This window comes from Colias philodice, chromosome 2 (genome assembly GCF_061535455.1).
Source record: "Colias philodice isolate Cphi_HAF_F1 chromosome 2, ilColPhil1 Martin Lab GWU primary, whole genome shotgun sequence".
Taxonomy (NCBI): domain Eukaryota; kingdom Metazoa; phylum Arthropoda; class Insecta; order Lepidoptera; family Pieridae; genus Colias; species Colias philodice.
In genome coordinates, this window is record NC_143087.1 from 7,788,781 (window position 1) to 7,813,756 (window position 24,976).

Genomic DNA, 24,976 nt, shown 5'->3' on the forward strand with positions numbered 1-24,976 from the left:
CAATTTCTTTAACTGTAAGCAGATACTAAATGTAAATTCAACACAATGTAATAAAATAAAAACATGCAACTCTACATGCTTTCAAGCAATCCAGCTCAATCAATCTTGCTGTTTGGTATATTACTCAAACAAATATTAGAACAAATTTAAAATATAGATCATTATTCCTATAAATATATTTTCGTTTGAACAAACAGATATACACCAATTTTCTGTTTTAATTTAGATAAACGGAATAATCTCTTTAAAATCAAATATGATTATTTGTCAACGTCATAGCTATAAATAGATTTGCTATTAATATAAATAATATATGATTGTTTTATTGCTATTCATCAATATTTGAGAGATAAAAGCAATATATTAAGGCTTCAATCGCTGATAATGTAGATAGCAACAGTAAATATATAAAATTATGTTTGGTAATGGCTGAATTAAGGTCTGAGAGAAAAGTTCATTGGCCGAAGTGACCGAAGACGAGTAAGGAAAAATGTCACAGATTATGAAATTGTTTATTAATAATATCAACATTTTATTGCATATCTATATATTGAAATGAATCTAAAATTTGTTGAGATCTCTTCGAAGGCGTTGACTCCGTTGACGACGATCTAGGCCGACTGACGAGTTCTGGAAAAGAGAAATAAATTAATGGAAAATTCTCAAATAAGATTACAAGAAATAATTATAATATTACTGTTGCCATTTTATTTGCACCAGTTACCTACTTAATGAAACAGTCGATATATTTGTACAAGAAACAACAATATTTCTAGAACATCTATTCTATTCTTTATATATCTAGAAATAATTAAAAAAAATGGTTGGACACCATAAGTCGATAAACTTTGGAAAATAAATTTTGGGTAGGTACATAAAATATGCATGTGTGCTACACCAGTATTTGTTTATTAAACAGTAAGATCCAAGTAAGTATTAATTATAATATGTTGTAAAACAAATCGCCTTATTTTTATATTTAGATGTCCATTACCTTCAGGAGCAACTCCGCTATAGGGTGATAATAAAATTGGTCCCATCACTGTGGTTAAAATTGATCCTATTGTGGTCGTTAATAATATTGCTATAATTATCATATTTGAGTGTTGTGTTGCTATTTTTCTATCATGATCTGTGGTGCCCTCTTTCCACAAAGAGTCAGAAGCAACGCGCACTAATACAGCCTGAAAATGTAACATTAAAAGATTTGTCACAAATAATAATTTAATTTAATAATAATATAAAACACAGATCAGCTGTGGCAACTAATATCAAATTTTATTGAATCCAATAAATAATATGCAAGATTAAATTTTACAATACTCATACAGGATATATTTTTTATCAGAAATGTAGACCATTTATTAAATTAATGTCAAAAATAATCTTTTCACACAATTTGAGTCGTTTATTAGTTCAATATAAGATTATTACTATCGACAACCGATGCACAAAGAATAAAGTTTGAACCATATCTCACTGAAATATATGTGATGAATTTTATTGTGGTTATTATTTCATGATAGAGGTTTGTCTTATCATTATGTGCTTATAATACACGGAAAGTTTATAGTAATAGGAACAAGCCGATAATTTTTTTATTATCTCTTTATACAAAGGCAAAGGTGTCCTATAATTCCTTAAACTCGTTTATATTATATTTACATGATTCATGAAATTGATGAAATCATTTAATATATTAATAATATCTGCTGTTTTATTTTTATAAGTCAACCACTTTTCAAATATTTGTTTGCCTAAAACATATTTATTTATTATCATTAAAGTAATAGTTATAAGAACAACATACTACCATAAGTAGTGTTACATATAAAGGAAACCATCTCTATAAAATAATATGTGGATAATATTTAACATTTAAAGTGCCTGCACCTTTGCACCACAACAATTTTTAAAACAATATAAATAATCTTAATTCCGCAGCTACCGTGCTTGTTAAATCTCTAGATAGTTTTATGTGTAGCGAGAGAAATTACTTTATGGCTTTTAAGCCAAACTTCAATATTCATTATTTACAAAGAAATACGCTCGTGTTCATAATGCACTGTTTATTTAAGGCCACGTCAAGGTGTGCTTATGATTAAAATCTGGCTAATGTAGGTAGTATAGTGTCGCAGTGTTTGCATAGTTGATAATTAATTGATAGTGATAAACACATCGAGATGTTTGTAGTAGTGTGTTGTATTATTTTATCAAGTTTCACAATATTATTGGGAAAGTCCGTCAAAATTCTCTTTTGCATAATATGTCGCAATATAATCGGAATAAAATAATAATGGTTATTTAGAATTGACAAGGATCAATTAATAATTGAAGAGAAAGTACATTTAGAAAAAAAAATAGCAAACATATAATTTAAAGACCAGATAAATGTTTCTATGACGGTGTTGATCATCAGCAGCATTGCATTATGGAGCGAGGAGCAAGTATGACCCAATTCACGCATCTTTGTCTCCCGTACATAAATATTTTACAAAACAATCTTCCTTACGAATACGTTTTAAATATTACAAAGAGTTCCCGCTATTACAATGTAAAATAAAGGGTATGCAATTTAGCAAATTACTTGAGTAGCACCATCCTTCGCCGCCGCAGTGGCGCGTCATTATGTCTAATCTCAATCTCTTACAAGTTGATGCACCGCTCACTAATGCACTGAAAGCACTGTTTAATACGTTCCATTTGTAACAGAGTACGTCAACTTTATTCACTTTCATTGTGGCTATTTTACTTAATTTACAAGTGTAATTAGTGCCATGTTTTCATAGTGTACAAGCACAAATTCTTATTATAGTCGCTTAATGGTCGAAATTTGACCATAGGTAACCAAACATTGTAGGTACCTACGTATTATGTTTGTGTGGATCAAAAGTAAGTAGTCACTATTTTTTTACAAATACAATTTTTATGCGGTGTTTTTTATAAAACATAAACCGTGTGGCGTATACTATACATATAGTACATAAAGCATACGCTTTATGTATGTGTAGTATATTAAAATTCATACTTCTCTGCCCACGCATAACATAGATTTAAATATTTTAAGAATCATAAAAATATTCAAATGTGAGATTTAAAAATAGATACATACGATATAACAAACTACTATAACAGACTAAAACGTGCTTTAAATTCAGTTGTTTAATTTTTAACTATTTGAGCAGAGGATAACTAACCACAAAATATTGCTTCAGTTTTTAACTTTTGATATAATCCATTTGCGAATGAATTTATTTTATTAAAATGTTTGTATATTTGTATCATATTTTCCTATACCTAGTTGAAAATTTGAAACATTCATTCTAGGTTGAAATGACAAATGGAAATTTTTTATACATAGTTAAGATAGATGAGGAAATGTATATTTACACTAAGTATCATTTTTCACTATCTACATTTTCTTTCGACCAACACAACGCGTAGGTGCCATAATCCAGGTTTACTAAAGTTTGCGAAAGCATCGAATTATTAATGACCTACAAATTCGGAAGTGACTTTAACTGACATTTTCCATTTCTTCATTAAATATTGAGTAACTTTATTTGGTGTTATACATACTTACTAAGAACATCATAGGTATTCTTACTTAAGTTATAAATGTGGGCGACTTTCGACAATAATAATTAAATTATTCCACTCAACGAAGTTCAGTTAACTGGAGCTCTTAACGTGTACATTACATAACATTTGTTAGAGCTTTGGAGCATGCCTAGCCAGATTACTAGAGCGAGCGTGTGGACTCAAAGTGAATTAAACTAGAGACCGCCGGCGAACCGACGATATTATTAGGTCTTACTCGTTAATAAAGGAGAATCACTTGAAAGTAATATTAGTGCTGGTGACGCCGACATGAACTTCTTCAATGGAACAAATTGACAGGAATTCAGTGCAAATTGATATAAGGTATCATTGTCTACATATAGAACATTACATGCAATGAACGTGAAATACAATGCGTCTTTACATACATGATATATCTGTTTATATTTTCGCCTACAATTCGCAAATAATAAATAAGAATATAGAGAAAACAATGCGTCGAAGCTTATGATAAAAATACTTTATCGCTGTATAAACTCTGCAAATTTCAACAATTCAAATAAATGATAATTAGATTATGTTCTCACCTCAACTATAGCCTTTGGAATCCAAGTAATAGCTATAAAAATGCACTCTTTCACTGGCAATTCATTTGATAGAGCTATTAAAAATGCAGTTAACAATCGAAGAATTAGCGCCAAGAAAATGCAGACCACCATCAGACCAAATTCCCGTGCATCTAAGTCGGATATCTAAACAAAGATGAAACAATTACAAGATTAATAAAATAAAAAAGAGCGTGTGTACCAAGCATACTTGTCAGAAGTGAAACTTGTATGGCAAGATTCAAATACCTATATACAAAAATCGTCGCCTTAATCCATGACGTGACGGTATTGCCATGACGCGACCTTGAAATGTTACTCTCAACGCGTCTAAAGAAGTTTCACTTTAAAACAGCTATGCAGTTACAATAAGTACATTTTTGTTAATAAAATTTTTGTAGACCCTCTCTCACTTCATTACTGGTAGGTGGGTCGTCCTTCTATGTTCTGTCAAGAATAACTTTTTAGTTTCCACAGGTGATCGAGCCTGTGGCATCTATGTATTTATGGACTGTATAACTCAGTGTAGAGCTTTTTTTCATGTATACGTAGTTATATAGAGGATAACATAAGATCTTCTTCTCTTGTACTTTGCGGGTTTTTTTAAAAAGGTGCTCTTATATATTCTATTTTATTGGGAATGTTAATTCTATTAATTAAGATTATAATTGTTAAGTAGTACCTATGGTAGTACTTATTTTATTTTTAATGATGTTGATATTTGATAGATGAGATTTGTTTTTGTTAATTTATAAAAGAACACTGTCGAATTAGGTTAGAATCCTGTAATGATTGTAAGTTCTATGTGATGTAAATAAATAAAACAAGACGTGTGGCACTCGGGGACTGCCGCGGTAAAGCGGCTATGCCTTCAAGCCACAAGCATGCTATGCCTTCAAGCCACAAGCATGCTATGCCTTCAAGCCACACCTCCGTGCCCGTCGGAGTGGGGAGCGTAAGGTTTTTTCGTAACGGAATTTCTGAATGCCCGCGATAGACGTTAAACAATATCTTAAAAATCTCCATATCAAATTACAATTATGGGGTTATTCCAGAACTGTATAGGTATAATCGGGAAACGTTGTCGCAATGAAATTGACTAAAAAAAGACGTGTGGCACTCGGGGACTGCTGCGGTAAAGCTATTGCATGCTATGCCTTCAAGCTATACCTCCGCGCCCGTCGGAATGGGGAGCGTGAGGTTTTTCGTTACTAAATTTCTGGATTTGGTCCCCGCGCTCAAAGCCCGCGATAGAAGCTATGCAATTATAGCATAATAAAACAAAGCATACCTACATTAAATCCTTCCGTAAAAATATTAAAATATCATACAGTGTCACGCATTTTAAAAATGTCTCACAAAATCGGTAGGGTTCGAAGCGACGAACAAAATTGCTATGATTGAAAATATTGAAGCAAAAGTGCTCCTGCAAAGCTGGAGATTGTATCTGACAGATGTTTCGTACCGGGCGTTATTTGTATGGCTCATGCAATATACATACATGTACATTGTACAATGTACACGCCTCATAATTTAATCAAAACACTGGCATTTTTTACCTGAGAATATCGTCTGACGTATTTTTATCTTAGATTTTTTAAAAGCGTTTCGTATATTTGATACCAACATAACACTCTAAGATATATATTATTATATGTGAGACATGCTAAAATTGTTATTTTAACAAATTAACCCTAGATTACTAACCTTCGTCGATTCGACGACGCGTCACCAAAAAAATCGTTATAACTTTTACGCGCGCGACCATATGGTTTTCTAACTTCAGCTAATCTCAGCCGACCCGTTGCGCTTGCGATGGACGGTAGTGCTCTTTGTGCATGGAAGGTCCACACGCGCTGTTCCAGCAACCATGGCTCGTCACATCGACGAAGGTTAGTATTAACGTAACTTTTCGTACTATTTAGTTAAGTTAAAATTACGTTATTTTATTATTTATAATGGTGCCGATTATTTTATTTTTAGATACGATTCATATGTTATTATTAGAAGTCGAAAGCGATGAGGATTCATCTGGGAGAGAGTCTGAAGACCACATTGAGGCTGATGAGGCATGAAACGGAGGGTGATGATGAAGTTTCTACTGTAAATAAAGAAATTTTCAGATCAAGGTAATGAGACATCTCCCCACGTTCCATTGAAGACGAAACACTTCTAGCACCAAGCAACCACTTCAGCTGACCCTAGCGATTTGATTATAAGACCATCGCGTACCATTCTTCTTGGGAAAGATAAACACATATGGTCACCACAACAGACAAGGCACCACAACAGACAAGGTCACCTAGCAGAAGACCTTCAAGGATCATAGATACATAGCACGTGGGCCTGTACGCTTTTTTCAAGATATTTTAGATCCTCTTCAATGTTTTTCAGGTATAATTACTGATGACATTACTGATACTCTGCGGGACTCAATCACATAAATTTTAAACATGCCAGGAAGAAGTAATGTGAATGTTATAAATGAGACTGAGCAAAGTAATGCTGCTAATGTTCCTCCACAGCAAAATAAAAGAAACATATATGTTATATGTCCCTCCGTAAAGCAAAGGTAGACTAAAAATAGGTGCACTAAGTGCAAAAAATCGTTGTGTGGGGAACACAAACTTTATGTGTGTCACAAACGTTTTAGATCCTAAGCTATTATCAAAATTATATTTTTAATTAATTTTTCAGATATTATTTTTGTAATTAATAGTTTATTTCGAGCAATTTAGTGGTATATGTTATATGTACGAATTTTTCAAAAATTTTAAGAATGTTCATAAAGCGTGTAAACTATGATCTCATTTTGATGACTGTTTGAATTAAAAATATGTTAAAATAAGTATTTTAATATTTTTATATGTAGATTAATACATTGTCCTTAAAATAAAAACATAACTACAAATATATTATTTTAATTAAAATTTAAACCCCTAAATCCCCTCCAATAAACAGCGTAGTCGAAACGACAAAGGTTAGTATTAAACGTCGAAAAATAAGGTTAGTGTTCTAGGGTTAACAAAAAATCTTTAACAGACTCAATAATAGGTATATTTATTTAACAAATGTTATCACAACTATATAAATATGTAATTTGTCTTAAATAATTACAAATTATCTTGTTAGTAGATATTGTATAGGTAGGTACGTAATTACGTACCATTATACCGTACGTACGTACGTACCATATTAAGTTCCATTCAATACACATTGTATAAATAATTATTTATACAATGTGTATTGAATGGAACTTAATTTGAGGAAAGATAACTGAACCTTTATATCAACCGTACGTGAGCTACATATATGATATAAATTTGGTTGTATAGAGGTATTTAGGGAAATTAAACTTTTGTAAAATGTAGGCTCTTTGTTTTTTTACCTACGTTTTGTTTGACAAAAGTTTTAAATTACATTGCATACTGAAATATATTAGACACCCTAAACGTAAAGGAAGAGTAGTGAGAATTCTCCGTCGCGTAATTTGTAGAATAATGTCAGTTTTCCAGACAGAGAGTTATTAGAGTTGATACTTTATATTTTGATGTTAATCCTGTTACACTGTTTCAAAAATAATATGAATAACATTTGTGATTTCCCGTATTCCTTGTGTTCCCTTGCATTATTTATACGATTACAATTACCTCAAAAAAAGAGCCGCTCAGTGTGAAAAGCATAGCTTCAAATATCCTCCACAGTAATTTATAGACTTCAGAGACGGGGTTATTGTTTAGGGGCCAACCGCGGCGGGCCCAACGAGTTGCGGCCGCCGCCGCACATACCATTATTGCTACTCCAGCTGAAACAAATTACGTAATACGACATGGACTCATTATTTACCTAAATGCTCTACCTCTGACCTTATTATTTAACGCCTACGTACATAAATGTCACATTCATACTGAAATCGGAAGCAAAGCCATTCATTACACAAAATATATCGGTTTTCCATTTGCCATTACTTGAATAACGTTCAGTGGAATACAATGCAAAATTTAAAACTAAAAAAGATATTCTTGACAGTAATAACATAAATCATTTTATTTTAAAACGTTATAGGCAATATCGCTTATTATATTACATCAAACATTAGAAGTAACACAAATTGAAGCACTAATTCTTCTTTGGGCTCATATTATATGAAACCATGTAAGACATCTCCACACAGAGAGCAGTAATGCTGTTTCACTTATAATAAATTTGTTGATTGAATGTAATTGAAGTGAAGGTTAATTAATGTCCTCGACAATTAGAGACAAATGTAATGCTCTCAACACTTGAGCTCATTAAAACAATCGCATATTGGACTCAGAACAGTTTGTTACATGAATATAATATGCAGGCTTCAATGATATGCGTATTTTATACATGATTTATATTGACATGCATTTATTTACAAATAATATATAAATTACTAGATCTCCGCCCGCGGCTTCGCCCGCGTTTGCAAAGGAAAACCCGCATAGTTTCCGTTCCCGTGGGATTTCCGGGATAAAAACTATCCTATGTGTTAATCCAAGTTACCCTCTATATGTGTGCTAAATTTCATTGTAATCGGTTCAGTAGTTTTTACGTGAAAGAGTAACAAACATCCATACATCCATACATCCATACATCCTTACAAACTTTCGCCTTTATAATATACTAGACTAGACTAGACTAGACTAGACTAGACTAGACTAGACTAGACTAGACTAGACTAGACTAGACTAGATCTCCGCCCGCGGCTTCGCCCGCGTTTGCAAAGGAAAACCCGCATAGTTTCCGTTCCCGTGGGATTTCCGGGATAAAAACTATCCTATGTGTTAATCCAAGTTACCCTCTATATGTGTGCTAAATTTCATTGTAATCGGTTCAGTAGTTTTTACGTGAAAGAGTAACAAACATCCATACATCCATACATCCTTACAAACTTTCGCCTTTATAATATATATATATATATATATATATATATATATATATATATATATATATATATATATATATATATATATATATATATATATATATATATTAGAAATATTAGATATTAGATATTAGATATTAGATATTAGATTTGGCCGATTTTTCAATCCATGGTTAATACTTATCTTAAATGTCACTCGTAAACTGTCAAATACGGCCAAAGAATACATTTTTGAAATGGTAGTTTAGTATATGTACGGTACGTTATTCGACGAATAAGTATTAACCAAGGATTGAAAAATCAGCCCTCAGGCAAATTAATACGGCAAATGTAAAGAACGCAGATTGATAAATATTAAATATATTCGTGAAATTAAAGAACAAATAGTGTATTCGATCTGAATTTGCGATTTACATCGTATATTTCTGTTCTTTGATTAAAACTATAAATAAAATATGTAGGATCGTTAAAAGTTTTAATCGATGATCGTTTTAATTATGTAAAATTAAGAAAGAGATTAGATATTATAAAAATGAAAATATTGGATAGGTTCAGATATAGATCAGATCAAACTATGTGTCTGTATATTATATTATTTTATGTAAAAGCTAGTAGAAGCAATGTTAAAACAAACCTAAAGCTATCCTATTATATATTAAAAAGTCGAGTCAGTCTCGTCAAGACATTACAAGAATGTAGATGCTGCATGTCAGCTCTACCTCGGTCTAACATCAGCTTTCTGTGGAATCTACTCGACTCGCACTATTCTTGAATATAATAAGCATTACATTTATGATGTCTAAACCTGTGTGTAATAAATGGCCAAATAATCTGTGAATACTGAAAAAAAACTTTAAGATTTTAGGTATATGAGAAATAAAAAGCTCTCGAATCGAATTTTTTATCCATAACAACCGAGTAAATATTTAAACTGATCGGATATAGCCGAATATTACATAATGAAATAAACGTAATTTTAACTGCAAAATGAAATCGCAATTGAAAGCCAGCAATATTCTAAAAGTCGATACAACCTCGAATAAAAACCATGAAGATCAAAACCAGTGATAGAACCTAAACACAAAGACCCATAAAACTTAAAAGGGAACTGAAAAATCTTTGTGAAATGCAAAAGAACTTGTCAATGAATCCAAAATCGGTGGAACCTTAACACGAAAAACAATTCAATTGAGAATCTCTTCCTTTTGGAAGTGAGTTGAAATCAAAAAGCATAAAGGTAACGCAATGAAGTTTAACGGAGTGCAGCTGTGTCAATGTGTCGGAGCGCAAGTTAAAAGGCTGAACACGTACGGTATGCCTTTTACCGTCACCTGGACATTCCAGAGCTACATTGTGGCTAAATTAGTTTTTCCCCCGGCAACTATCGACATCGCTTTATAATGAAACATTAAATTGATAAAGTTGCCTCATATTGGAGAGTAAGTTTATACGAGTTTCTTTTTGTTTATGAGCTTCGTAGTTAAATATTTAAGTTTTAATATTCAGCTTATGAAATTATCAGATGCCTTTTTTATAAAGTCTGCTAACTCTGCTTATGGTATTTTTAAGTACCTTCGTAAACGACCTTGTAAGGTTAAAGGGAAATATTCTATAGGAATGTTCAATAAAACATAATTTAAAATATAATTCTTACCGACTAAAACCCCACTGTGTTTCGTCGAGCCGCTTTAATGATGGGGCCGCGGGTATTGGTTAGAATTCTTCCGCGACTTATATGTAGGTTACCTAAGTTTCATCATAATAAATTTTATGAGAAAATTTACTAGCGAACCTGAATTAATGTTTACTCTGAACAAGATCCTCTGGTAGGCCCAACCTGTGTATTGCTGTAATTAACAAGTACTCGAAGTAGATACTAATTCAATATATGTATGTAATGGGCCTTATAAAATGATTTGCAATAACATGGTGATTATTCTAGGTTTTCTCTTTTCTCTTTATTTTTTTCTATTCAAACAGTCAACCTGAGTTAGTTATTGAGATCACGTAAGGTTTAAATCGTTGGTTATCATTGAACTAAACGCCATGCCTTTGCCAAAAATATAGCAGAAACCGGGTCAGAACAAATTTGAGCATTCCCGATTCATTCGTCATACTTACATGTTCCACCCCATCCAAAATATCCGCAAGCGTATGAGATCAGGAGCCCTCCTGCGAAAATATGTAAACTGCGGATTGTCGCTGCATATACATCATCGTGGTCGGGCAAAACATCTGCCAGCACGCCCCACACTATGCCCAAAACGATGCCGACGAATATAGCTAGAAAAGCCTGAATATATTTTAAAACAATGTGCACCAGTTACAAAATAATTTTGTCAATGACATACATTATATGCAATTATTTATATACAATTCAAAATCGTACTCAACAAGTAATGTATAGGAAAAGAACCAATAATTTCATAAAGCAATTTTTATAATCACTTAAAGCTATTCAATATAAAAGCCCTTTAATATTTCTAAGCGACTTGACAGAAATACTTGTTCTATAATTGATCCTCTTTTTTCATCCGTCCATATTTTATAATACAAAAGCATGTTTATTTTGCTGAATGTTGGATATCGTAAACATGAATTTCAGGGCTTTTCAGCGTTCATTATTTTTTTAATGTATTGGCAATGTTAAAAATGTCAGATGTCACAAAACGTAATTAACTTTTTGTTTCTGAATTTCTTTGATATAATTGAAATAGCTGTTTAATTAATACAATTTTGCGTTACTTAATAAATTGTTAAATAGTTCCTAATTAGATAATAGATAATAATTTACGTTTGTATGATAAATACAAACGTAAATTATTTTTAGTGCCTTTACTTACTATACTTACTTAGTGTCTTTACTTACTATACTATTAGTGCAAATCGATTATAGGAATACAAGTAGAGCTAAATCCCGAGCGGTAACATAGGCACGTTGTCTCTAAATCAATGATAAGTGCTTGTAACTACTTTCCTCATAAAAGTCAGAAAGGTCGCCATCTAAAACGCTCAACGTATTAGAAGTAAGTGCTTTATTGAATTTTACCTTCACTACCCTGTATACGGGGGCGGATTCGTAAAATATAGCGCTGTTGATTACTCCAAACATTCCTTCAGTGAATGCTGTATCAAGACCACCAGCATTGCCAACTAATAAAGCTATGTTACTCTTTGTTCCGAGGCCTCTGGCATCAAATGATATTAGAGTTGGGACCACTACTGCTGGTGACACCGATGCTAATATTGCCCCGAGATGTAAACCTGTATTAATGATAAATATCATTATAAATTATATTGCATGCTGTTCAAATTGAACAAAGGAAATCTGATAGTGTTGAGCTGGGTTTGTATTTATTTCAACTGTATTACTTAATTTATATTTCAGATATATCTAACTCAGTTTTAATTGTTAGTTTGTGTAAAATGGTTTTTGCGATTATATCTATATTTGTAGTGCTGCGCTGCAGTGAAAATTATATCGAAACTAGCTTCCGCCCACGACTTTGTACGTGCATCCCCGTTTTTCCCCGTTCCCGCAAGAATTTCGGGAAATCCTTTCTTAGCGGATGCCTACGTCCTAACATCTACCTGCATGCCAAATTTCAGCCCGATACGTCCAGTGGTTTGTTGATAGATTACTATATCAGTCACCTTTGAGTTTAATATATATACAGATAATAGTGCTTGCTCACAATTGACGCTTTTCTTCAGAATATATTCCCCTACTTTGTAACTTAGCTAATCTTTTTAATATTCTTTGGTATAAGAAATTAACATTTTACGGCGTTCAATTTACTTAAGTTCATAGTCTTAATGAATCTGATGGCGAGTGGCCGCTTAGTAGTAACGAGGTTATTTTGTTAACGATTTTCACTTACCCCAGTACCAAGGGAACTCGAGAAAAATAAAAGTAAAGAAGGCCGTCGACAAACACTCGATGATCCAAGGAAGCGTGGCCAATGTAAAAACTTTCACTGAATTGTGTTTTATGTAGTCCCAGTTCCACGTCAACGGGCCCTTGGTTAAAATAATTACTGGATAAATTCTCCTAAAACATGTTTCAAAACTTTAACTTGATTACAGGTCTTGAGTTACAGTCCTGTAAAGTTCGGTAACATTATTAACTGAATTTTTCTTTTACTTGCTTTGTTTAAGGTTGTAAATGTACCTACTTATAGGCACGCAAATGTACCTACTCTCTCTTAAATGTATCTTTCCGTTCAGTTAAATCGAAGAAAAAGTAAGAAGTTAATCCAAGAGTATACATACGTAATATTTTTAAAATACGTTAATTGAAAATTTCTTGGGTTTCGTCCTCAATACGAAGATTACATTAATTAAAATTTGTGTTCCAATGTTCCTGATTACAAGAACAGTATCGCTTTTAATAATTATTCGGAGAAGCAACTCGACATAATGCGCCTGAATATTTTGCGTGAGAGTGGCAGTAAATTCCTTTTTATGTCCATATTAATTCCTTTTTGAAATTATACATTATTATTTACCTTAAATGATAGTCAAGAACATTTGCAGAATCATTTCCAAGAATATTGATGGGTAGAAAAATCTTGCTCAGTGTTCCAACAAGGACCATGCCGACAACTGCATTCACTTTTGTATATCTCTCTAAAGTATGGCCGAATATATACCCAGTGAGCACTAATGCAGCCATGTTGAAAATGTAACCTCCCGGTAATACCACTTTGCCAAAAATAAACCATGATGTTGTCCAAAGCGATAGACCTGAAATTCAAAATATTCACTTATTAAAACACAGGAAATAGAAGCTATTTTGAAATATTTTGTATTTCGGTTTGTGGAAGGATACCTATCTTGTAGCTGTACGAGTACTGTTTGAGAAAACTTAAATGACGCTAAATAAACTTTTACCGATAACAATAAGGCCAATATTGGCCCCTCTTGATCATACCCATATGCAAATAAAGTTTTAAAAGTTTGAACATATTTTTCACAGGGACATGGGTAAATGCACTCATATCAACTGTGCAATAAAATAAGGAAACAAAATTTGTTGGAGGCGACAACGGAAACGAGAGCTGCGGCTACATACCTAGTGGTGTTCATTCTCAGATTCGCCATTTCATATTTCACACATTTTTATTTATGGCAAGTTGAAATTCACGATTTCATTGCGATGTTTTTTTTTTAAATTAAATAAAATGCAGTTATTTTATCTTTATAAATTTAATTATTACTTATTTATTGGACTGGTTTTACATGATGAAATTTTGTATCGAAAAGTTACATTTTTCTTCGAGTTTGAATATAAATATATAGATAAAGGTTTGATATATATGTTATGTTTTCCTGCCTTATACCGATAAGTCAGATACATTACAAATGAGGCTCATGTTTTCAGCCCTTTTTCGCAGTATTCTAAAATTATACACATTACAAAGCTATTTTCTACACGTGGATAAGCATTTATTGTGATTTTTTTCATGCTGGACATATGAGGAGACTGTTCTTTTAGTTTCATGCGACTTGATAAAAAAATATTGATTGGTACCAATGTTATCAATCATATAAGGCGTGACAACGAGTATTAATTTAAAGACTTTATTGTTTGCGTTTGCGTCTTTAATATTTGCTGTTGTTCGAGCTTTGCATTTTTTACTAAACGAAAATCAATAAAGGGCTTTGTTGTGTTGCGGCTTTAAAACACTAAATAGTTCAAATAAAATTCTTGTGTTATTACACATTGGCTTAAGCCTATCAGCTTAATAAACTAAGAATGTTTATATTCAATTTTATTACTTTCATTGAAATATAAGCTAATTAAATTTTGTACGAGAATATTTACAGACAGAAAGGTAGGTTTTACAATTGGCCAACCTGTCAAACTCACTTTCTCCTACCGATGTAATTGAAATTAAGGTTTGAGTTAAGAGTTTAATAAAATTTAAGAGCTACTCAATTTCTTAAAGTAACACTAATAATTAATTAATATTTCGTTTGAAACAACAACACTAATAATTAATATTTCATTGCTTACCGCAAATGACAATAGCGAGGTATTGTTTTAATTCTGAAGCTGTAGGTAAAGTGGGGCAATATTCTCTCAGTTTACATTTCTCTTTCGTTTCGTCACTCTGGATGCTGAAATATGATAAGATATTTTTAGAATTTTTGGTTTTTGTACTAAATATATGGCTATATAACCTGATACATAGGTAATTCTCTATTCTATACTTACTCACGTTTTGGGAGATCCAATATCAAATCTTATTGATTTTCGCGGGGAAAGGTTCACTTGACAATTGTCTGTAAAAAGAAGTTGAATACTTTACACAATTCAGAGGGTGCAAACACCACCTTACAGATTTATCAAGAGACAATTTCTATACTATGTACCGTCAGTGGTGTTCTAGTTCATTGAAATGTTACATTTTTTAGGCCTAACCTTGCGTTTTTTAGAGGACGTAATTTTGTTTTTTTTTATATGTAGGGGGGGTCAGTGTGAAGCTAAAACCAAGTTTGTGGGGTCGCCACCCTTGTCCCACGGCCGCCATCTTGAAAATAGCGTATGGAATGGTTTTTACGATATATCTCTTAAACTATTTATTTGATAAAAAAATATCGTTAACATTATTTGTTGCAAATTAAATTCTCTACAACTTTGGTCCAGTAACTTTTTGTCGTAGTAAATGTAAACATCTCTAATTTCTGAACGAAAATGTTCAGAAATTAGAGATGTTTATATTTTTCAATAAAACTTTTTTTTATAATTTTACGAAGAAATTATATCAGACCATTTTTGTAGATTGTTTTTCGAGGAACAACTTTTACCTACAACATTTTTTCATTACGTCAATAGCTAAGGTTTTACAGCGCTCAGAAGTGAGTACTATTTTTAAGTAGTAACTATACATAATATATTGGCTATTGGCTCTTTTCCCAGACTCCACAACAATGGAAGCACACTGTAGAACATTTCAGCCCTGCTTTTCGACGTAAAAAAAACGCGCTTCCAGACTCTATCTCCTGGGTGGTGGGGAAAAGATTCAATAATTAATTATTAATGATATTCCAAAATTAATTATTAAAATTATTATACTTAATAACAAAAAAAAATTACTGCTGACAAATTATTATTTACACACATAATATAATTATACTGTATAGATCAGAGCACTGAAAATTAGTACTCACTTCGGAGCGCTGTAAAACCTTAGCTATTTACTTAATGACAAAATGTTGTATGTAAAAGTTGTTCCTCGAAAAACAATCTACAAAAATGGTCTGATATCATTTCTTCGTAAAATTATAAAAAAAAGTTTTATTGAAAAATATAAATACATATCTCTAATTTCTGAACATTTTCGCTTATAAATTTTTTATTTATAGTTCTCCGACAAATAGTTACTGGACCAAAGTTGTAGAGAATTTAATTTGCAACAAATAATGTTACTCAATGTTTTTCATCAAATAAATAGTTAAGAGATATATCGTAAAAAACATATCAACCGCTATTTTCAAGATGGCGGCCGTGGGACAAGGGTGGCGACCCCACAAATTGGTGATAGCTTCATACTGACCCCCCCTACACATCAAAAAAATAAAATTGCGTTCTCTAAAAAATGCAACCCCAAATGTAACTTTTCAATGGAGTATTCATATTATTAAGAAACAAAACAAAACATTGTATTCTTTCATCTGGGATATCTCTATCTAGTTACTAGGTATATTCTCAAATGTGAAATACATACTATGGTATTCATTGCTTACAACTGATAATGTTGAATTTAAATCTCAAAAAAAGTAACTTCCTGGTATTGTTAATACCGATTGCAAGAAACAATGCAAAAAACATGCTTATAATATGATAAACTGAAATTGGTCTCGATCAGAGTAATATTTAAAATTATCAACTTGGAGCAATTATTAAATTTATGTTTTATTGAATTAAATATCTTGAATTTAAGATGCAGGTTGCACCCAGGCATATGCAAAGTTTTTAAGATGGAGATTAAGTGATGAACTTATTTTAAAAGTTGGTTATATTAGTTAGTAGGAACAATATTTTTTTCAAACTTACCTGTGGGTTGATGTCTGGTTTCCATACTTTCACATAAGGTTTGCACATTAAGTTAAATTACCACTTAATTTGAAAATATTATATGCAAGACAAATATTTACTTATCAGAAACAATTCGAATTCCACAATACCGGTTATCTTTTTTATTAATACATTTCGTAGCCTGTGCACTGGCTGACTTCAATTGCCATAATAGAAAATATATTAATCACCGTCGTTCAAGAGTTAACGACGTAGTGTTCAGCGTACAATACGTACAACAGTTTGAAAATAATCAATTGTGAGTTATTCAACAAATGCCGTTTGGCGACGAACATGCGTGCCATTGACTACACCAACGTATGTTGTGACTGAGATATTGTGCCAAGATTATTGTAGTCAATCATGTTCCTTGTATCATTAATTGCTACATCGAGAGTCGTAGAATTTTACTCCCATAACAACAATAATTTATTAATTCATTAACGTCTGCTTCCAATTTTTATTTGCAGTTTAAAATGTATTTGACCGATTAAAAATATTATTTCCATGTTTAGATTTGGCTCTGATTCAATACAACTCTTAAAATTAGTTTTCAAAACCTTGGGTTTGTTATAGTTTCTATCGTACTTCTTGTGGAGGAAACCGTTGCGTCACTATGCATATTTATAACACGCCAAATGACTTTTGACGATATAGACAGTTTTTGTTTCCGAGGCAGCCCTTAGCTATTTATATACATAGTTGTTTAGTTAAAGCTTTTCTAAGGCGGTGGTTTAGGTTCCCATTGAATATCTGTACACGTAGATTGCATGTTTGTTTTAGTATGAAACTTTACGCTGCTGTACAGAAGAAGTTAAAGGAAGTCATTCCAGCAGCAAACAATATCGCGTGGTCGGAAGCTTCTTTCATGCAAGTTGGGCTCCCACGTTGTTGGCAAACGGCAGGCCTCTTAAAGAGTTGGCAATTTGTGTTGTACCGCCCGCCGGATACTGGATGCTCATTAAGTATGAACGCCGTCATCAAGACACATCTTTGGTAGAAAAACGACATTTAAGAGCAGCACTCTTCAAGAATAAACGGCCCTGGTAGGGCGCTTTTGAAGAGCCACCGCTACAAAGTGCATATAAATTGCGCTGCGAAATTGAAGCGGAGATATAAAAAGAAAGTCGCAGTTAAACTTTTGAAAGGCAAGCTATAGGCATCCCACTTTAAAATCCACAGGGACTTTGAAAGGGCATAAAAAGATGCACTTTTACTCAGCTAGAACATTATTGTTGGAAAAATGTTTCTTTACCTAGCAATTCCTATTTTCTACGTAAATATAAAACGGTCCATGAATTGAAAGATTTTTAAAACTAGATGTTTTCCAAGTTACTTAGGATGCTTTATTTAGGATTTATAAAGCTGGCATTTTATAAAGGGTATATCAACAATAAGTAAGGTTTTATGAACTAGGTACAATAAAAGAGTACAAACAACAATTTTTAATTCGTTTAAGTAAATCATTAAAAATAACAATGATTATATCTTATGTGAGCTTGCAAAATGATACTTCGCAAGAAACAAAAGCTTTATACAATAACTTGGTTACTTGTGAGTTGTGCACACAAGAAAGACCGTTCAAGTTTGCTTGATTCATTTCATAATAAATTTTGTATCTTGTGTTTATTCGGATCGTAACGAACTATTATTTTTGTTTACAATGTTATGTAACTTATTAATAGCCGGCTTAATAATTCAATAACTATTAAGCCGGCTATTAATTTATTATATGAGTTAATAAATTTTTTATTTAAGAAATTTGGGTAATTGAACTTATTTTATATTTTGTATAGGTCCCTTGTTTATATAGCAGTTTACACCCTTTTCAATGTCAAACAAACTGAATCAATAGGTACAAAAAATTGTTTGTAGACATGTTTCTAATCAAAAATGGGATTCGGGATAAAGCGGGATTGTAGAATAGTAAGATTAGGAGGCGTTGGCTTCTTACTTATTTTATGGAACTGTGTATTTAGTAACGAAGTAAAATTCGTGCTCGCATGATTTTAATTTATTATATTACTTTATGTAAAGTAACACACTGCAATGTTTACTTCACTCATAAAATTATTTAAAAAAAATAGAGCGTATGTGCGCTCTAAGGTTTTTTTACTTCTGATACGCCAAGCACACGTATCAGAAGTGAAACTTCTTTGACAAAATTCAAAGATACTAAAATCGTCGCCTCACTCCATGACATGACGCGATCTTGAAATTTTACTCTCAACACGACTAAAGAAGTTTCTTTTCAAAATGCTCTATATCTTATAGAAAATAAATTAAAACAACATTTCTTAATTTCGCTCTTGAAGAAAGAGCTCAAACTCTTTTAACTCACAAATATTTGCAATGGAAAACAAGATAAGATTATAAAAATTTTATGCAATTTTGCATTCCGTTTATTCGGTTTTATCGCACGAGGTAAAGCAATTTGTAGCGCAAATACGTTGAAAGGTCGATACGGAATTGGAAGCCTCCAATTATAGGTGCATCCGGTGGCGGTGCCTTGTTTCCGACCTGAAGCGACCGTCAGCCGCCAGCCGCCTCACACACCCGCAAGAACTTGATCATTTTATTTTATTTTCCTATTCCACCAAGAAATTGTTTCTTTATTGCTTTTGCGCTGATTTAAATAATGTGTCACCTGACTTTGTTTTAATGATTCACCCATTCTCTATTATTTGCTTTCTTTTAAGTTATGAAAATATTGTATAACATTATGTCGCTTCTTGTTACACGAATGATGACAAATACTTTTGTATTATTTTGTACCAAATAGTTACAAAATTCCGACTAATTTTTGCTTCAATCTTATAATATTCAAAGAATAGAAGCATTAATATTCTTATATCATTTCATTTATAATGCATATTCATGAACTTACATTGAGTCAGTATTCGATGTCAATAACTGACCCTTTTCTTCAGTGACAGACTGTTAGCCGTGTTTTGTTTAAATACGAAATAGAATGCATATTTATGTTTTAAATACATAGGCTTTTTTATGTCAATACAATGATTTGAGACTATTCCACAATATAAAGAGAGTTAGTAGGAATATACAGCAATAGCTATGATCCATTGAAATGTTACATTTTTTAGGCCTGACCTTGAGTTTTTTAGAGGATGCAATTTTATTTTTTTGATGTGTAGGGGGGGTCAGTGTGAAGCTAAAACCAAGTTTGTGGGGTCGCCACCCTTGTCCCATGGCCGCCATCTTGAAAATAGCGGTTGAAATGGTTTTAACGATATATCTCAACTATTTATCTGATAATAAAACAATTTTAACATTATTTGTTGCAAATTAAATTCTCTACAACTTTGATTCAGTAACTTTTTGTCGTAGAACTATAAATAAAAAAGTTATAAGCGAAAATGTTCAGAAATTAGAGCTATTTATATTTTTCAATAAAACTTTTTTTATCATTTTACGAAGAAATGATATAAGACTATTTTTGTAGATTGTTTTTCGAGGAACAACTTTTATATACAACATTTTTTCATTACGTCAATAGCTAAGGTTTTACAGCGCTCAGAAGTGAGTACTATTTTTCAGTAGTAGTCCTGGGTTGTGGGGAAAAGATTCAATAATTAATTATTAATAATATTGTAAAATTAATTATTAAAAATATTATTATAACAAAAATAAAATAATTACTGGTGACAAATTATTATTAGTACACACATAATATATCGTATTCTGTATAGTAAAGAGTACTTAAAATAGTACTCACTTCGGATGGCTGTAAAACCTTAGCTATTTACTTAATGAAAAAATGTTGTAAATAAAAGTTGTTCTACAAAAAACAATCTACAAAAATGGTCTGATATAATTTCTTCGTAAACTTATAAAAAAAAAGTTTTATTGAAAAATATAAACATCTCTAATTTCTGAACATTTTCGCTGATAACTTTTTTGTTTATAGTTCTACGACAAAAAGTTACTGAACCTAAGTTGTAGAGAATTTAATTTGCAACGAATAATGTTCACATTGTTTTATTATCAGATAAATAGTTTAAGTGATATATCGTAAAAACCATTTCAACCGCTATTTTCAAGATGGCGGCCGTGGGACAAGGGTGGCGACCCCACAAACTTGGTGATAGCTTCACACTGACCCCCCCTACACATCAAAAAAATAAAATTGCGTCCTCTAAAAAATGCGACCCCAAATGTAACTTTTCAATGGACCACTAATAATATAATATAATTATGATAAGTTAATACTGAAATATTTTGACTTATCAAAGATAAAATGTATAGTCCAGGATCCTTCGCCCATTTTTGCAAGTGATTACTATCAAGCTAATTTTCCGTGAGTAGCTTTATTTTGATGAGATGCCAAAATAGGTATAATATCCTGTACGAAACTCTCGATTGTGGTAGCTAACAGAGGTAACAAGGATAAAATTTTTTGAGTTGATAGTAATCAAGTGTAAAAATGGGCGATGGATCCTGAACTAGTAGAAGTGAGAAAGTGTCATAACGTAGAAGTCGAACTCTACAATAAAGCTTTGTTTAGTTTTAATCAATGGGATATTGTTATAAGTGTACCTACTAAGAAACTATTCCTTCATAGTAATTCATATCCCCAGGACTCAGAACCATATTATAAGATGAAGACATTTGCTATATTTAAATTTTTGCTTTATTAAGTGACATTATATACTTTTTAACTCTACCTAAAGAAAAAAAAACAGCGAGAAGAAAAGTTGCTTATTTGAATATTTTAGCATTATTTTAAGGAAATTCCTCGCGGCCTAAATAAAATTACTGAAATGGTCCGAGTTGTTCAAATTAAGCATAAAACAAGGATTCTTCCGTTCCCCTTTTCGTCAGAGTTACCAAATGTTGAAAAGGCATAATAATTATTGTTATTTACATTTTGTGTTGAACCACCTGGCGCCCATTAGGTATGAAATTATAACGCATTTTTATGAACAAAACATCTAAAGTACATAATATAAATATAAAAAATATATTACATAATAAGTTTTAAATATAATCTGGTTCATAAACATAATATTATAAACTATGCAGGCATACAAAATTGTTTGTGCACTTTGATATGCAATTCAAAGAGGAGTTTAACGCGATACCTACTAAATCTTTGTTAATTTAACATATATACCTATACATACAAGAAAAATCTAACAATTGTAAATATTAGAAATGACGTTATCATTCCCAAAAGTTGGATTTGCGTGGTCACAAAAATCCCTTTTAATTGAAATTTTTATTGGTGTAAATATTTTATTACTGAATAAATGAAAGCTGCTGCAAAAAGTTTTCTTACTTTGCTGTAGTAGTCACTAGATATATTGTAAAACGGTTGAATGATAAGTCAGAAATGTAGTAGCTAATTCTATTTGGATATTCGCGAAGCACGTAGATATCGCATTTCGTAGCATCGCAATAATTTACGGCGGGGTGATCTGGGATGGATAGTCGGGACTTCATGAAGGCAGTCCGTGTAACAGATATTTAGAACCATACGTGACCCTTTGTTTGCTCCTCTAAATTTCCAACTCACAACGCGCTCACGTGGAATTTTTCATTCTATTGTTTGAATTCATGTTTACGACGGTGATGTTTTTTCAGAGCTTAGATAAATAGATTAAACGAAACGTATAGCACAGAAACAGCGTCAGTATAAATACGAATAAGCCTGCTTTCGGTTGGTTTAAGTTAGATGAAGTAATCCACTGTAAGCCATTAATTTTATTCAACACTTTTCAACGAACGGCTTTAAAGTTTCTTGGTTCACATGTGTTTCAAAAGATTGTGGATGATAAAAGATTCCTTAACCGGAATTTTGTCCATAATTTAAATAAATACTAGCATCTTTAATTTTTTTCGCAATTAAGAGATTCAATGTACATTTTATTGCGACAAATAAAATAATTTGGGTTTGATTCGAAAATGCTTAAACACAATAAACAATCACTGGGGAAATTCTCCCCATACAACACTGTGTTATTACGGAATGTCCCTAGACAAGGAGTTAGGTATACGTTCTTTATCTATCTATCTTAATTGAGTGTAAGAATTTCCAAGGGACGTCTTCCAGTTCGCATCCCGTTACAATTATTTATACTATATGGATTCCAAAATCTAATATAAAATGTTCAAGTGCATTAAATAGGTAGCTGTTTATTAATATTTGTATAAGAATATATCTCTAAAATCGTGGTCGCTGTTTTTACGGTGTAATATTTCACATTTAAGAAAATTTTAAGATGACAAAATGATTCTTTTAACAATTATTTCGTTAATAATTTATATTAAAAATGTTCATAGTACTTTTACACTTGTTTTATTTCATTCTTAATAAATTCTGTTTATTGTGCCTATTTAATTTTGCATCCATCGCATTAGTGGCGCAAAAATATCGGAAAATTCCTGAAAGGTTGAAAATTATGCCATGGTCGCTTTTAAAAGCTTTTATTTTTTAGTTCTATTTATTTTAAATGAAGTTATTTTCTTTAACCAGACATAGGTACTTTGCTTTATATATATTTAAATAGAGTAGATACCACTAGTGGGAACCCTGTAAATGCCAGCATAATAATATGTTCTTATACAGTCTCTAATTTATCTCTATACCATATTTCTTACAGATACGATTAATTTTGTTCTTGTTTAAGTTTTTTCTCTTTTGTCTTGATAAAAAATAGTCCATGACCATAACAGATTCTCAAAAGTAATTAAACATCGTGTATGAACTGTTAACGTTATTTGAATAAAAATTATTACATTTTAAACGTCACATTTCTTATCCCATTTCCCAAACTTATGAATGTATTCGATATTGCAATGATGATTGAACCTTATTGTATATAAATCTGCAATCAAACTACGAGTTGTTCGCATAATGAAATATACAGGGCGCAAATGTGAATGCTCATAATAATCGGTCCGCGCTACGCCCCGGAGGAATTTAATTCTTCTCGAGATCAGACGTCTAACAGCACTCACATTCTCTGCATTTGTCCATGTAACAATAATAGACTATTTCTAAATAATCTTTTCCAGTAACATTTTGTAAAAGTCTTACACAATGTGAATCATAAAATGTACTTTACTGTTATGACCCGTGAAAAAAATCCCATAAAGCGTTTAATTTATATCTAAGAATGCTTACCCACACATATTATACAAATTCACAGTTTTGTTGAATTATTCCACAATTTATATCTAGGTAAGTTTAAAGAACATAAACAATCATTTTTTCGTTTGCGTAAGATAAGACTTGTAATTTTATAGTATTGTTTTTTATCGTTATTGGAATACAAGCTGAAGTTATTGCTAAATAAACCTTGTTTTTTCATATATACTGAAACAGGTTTTAAACACCAAAAAATCAACTATGCATATTGAATAAGCATTATGAAGAAAAATGCTTTTATATTACCTATGTGGTTTCATCCGACGGTTTTCAGCGCAGTGTTAATTAATTAATAGTAAGTATCGTATCCCCTATACGATACTTACTTAAAATTATTTAGAAAGTTCACATATCTCATCCGGAATACCAAACCTAATCGCTTAATAACATAAGAGATTTTCGTTTTGTAACAGCAGTGGTGTTCGTGCAGAACATCAATGGAATTTTGTAAAAATTATAACCTTATCATGAAATTGCTAAGACGGTAACAGGCAATGGCATATAATGCCCTTATCGGGTTACTACTGAAAATCAACGTCCCATCCATTACGGCAGGGTAAGGACCGTGAAATCTATCAGCAATTTGACGCAACCACGTAAATTATGTTATGCAAATTGGATCGTTATTGAGCTTTCCCGCCATT

General features: G+C 31.8%; 1 protein-coding gene across 2 annotated transcripts; it reads right to left on the reverse strand.

Annotated features, from left to right (window-relative positions):
- Window positions 1-434: 434 nt before the first annotated feature.
- LOC149490593 (sodium/hydrogen exchanger 9B2-like) lies at window positions 435-17,491 on the reverse strand. 2 transcript variants are annotated; one of them, XM_089706485.1, is made up of 11 exons: window positions 17,141-17,491; window positions 15,303-15,366; window positions 15,098-15,201; window positions 13,587-13,824; window positions 12,960-13,129; window positions 12,128-12,342; window positions 11,200-11,371; window positions 7,817-7,971; window positions 4,149-4,313; window positions 995-1,184; window positions 435-630 (listed from the first exon to the last, which is right to left on the reverse strand). In XM_089706485.1, the coding sequence occupies exons 1-11, from the start codon at window positions 17,163-17,165 to the stop codon at window positions 533-535; spliced, it is 1,596 nt and encodes a 531-aa protein (XP_089562611.1). In that variant the 5' UTR covers window positions 17,166-17,491; the 3' UTR covers window positions 435-532. The 2 variants fall into 2 exon arrangements, with proteins under 2 accessions (XP_089562611.1, XP_089562620.1); XM_089706494.1 differs by having other exon boundaries at window positions 15,299-15,366; window positions 17,141-17,164.
- Window positions 17,492-24,976: the final 7,485 nt, after the last annotated feature.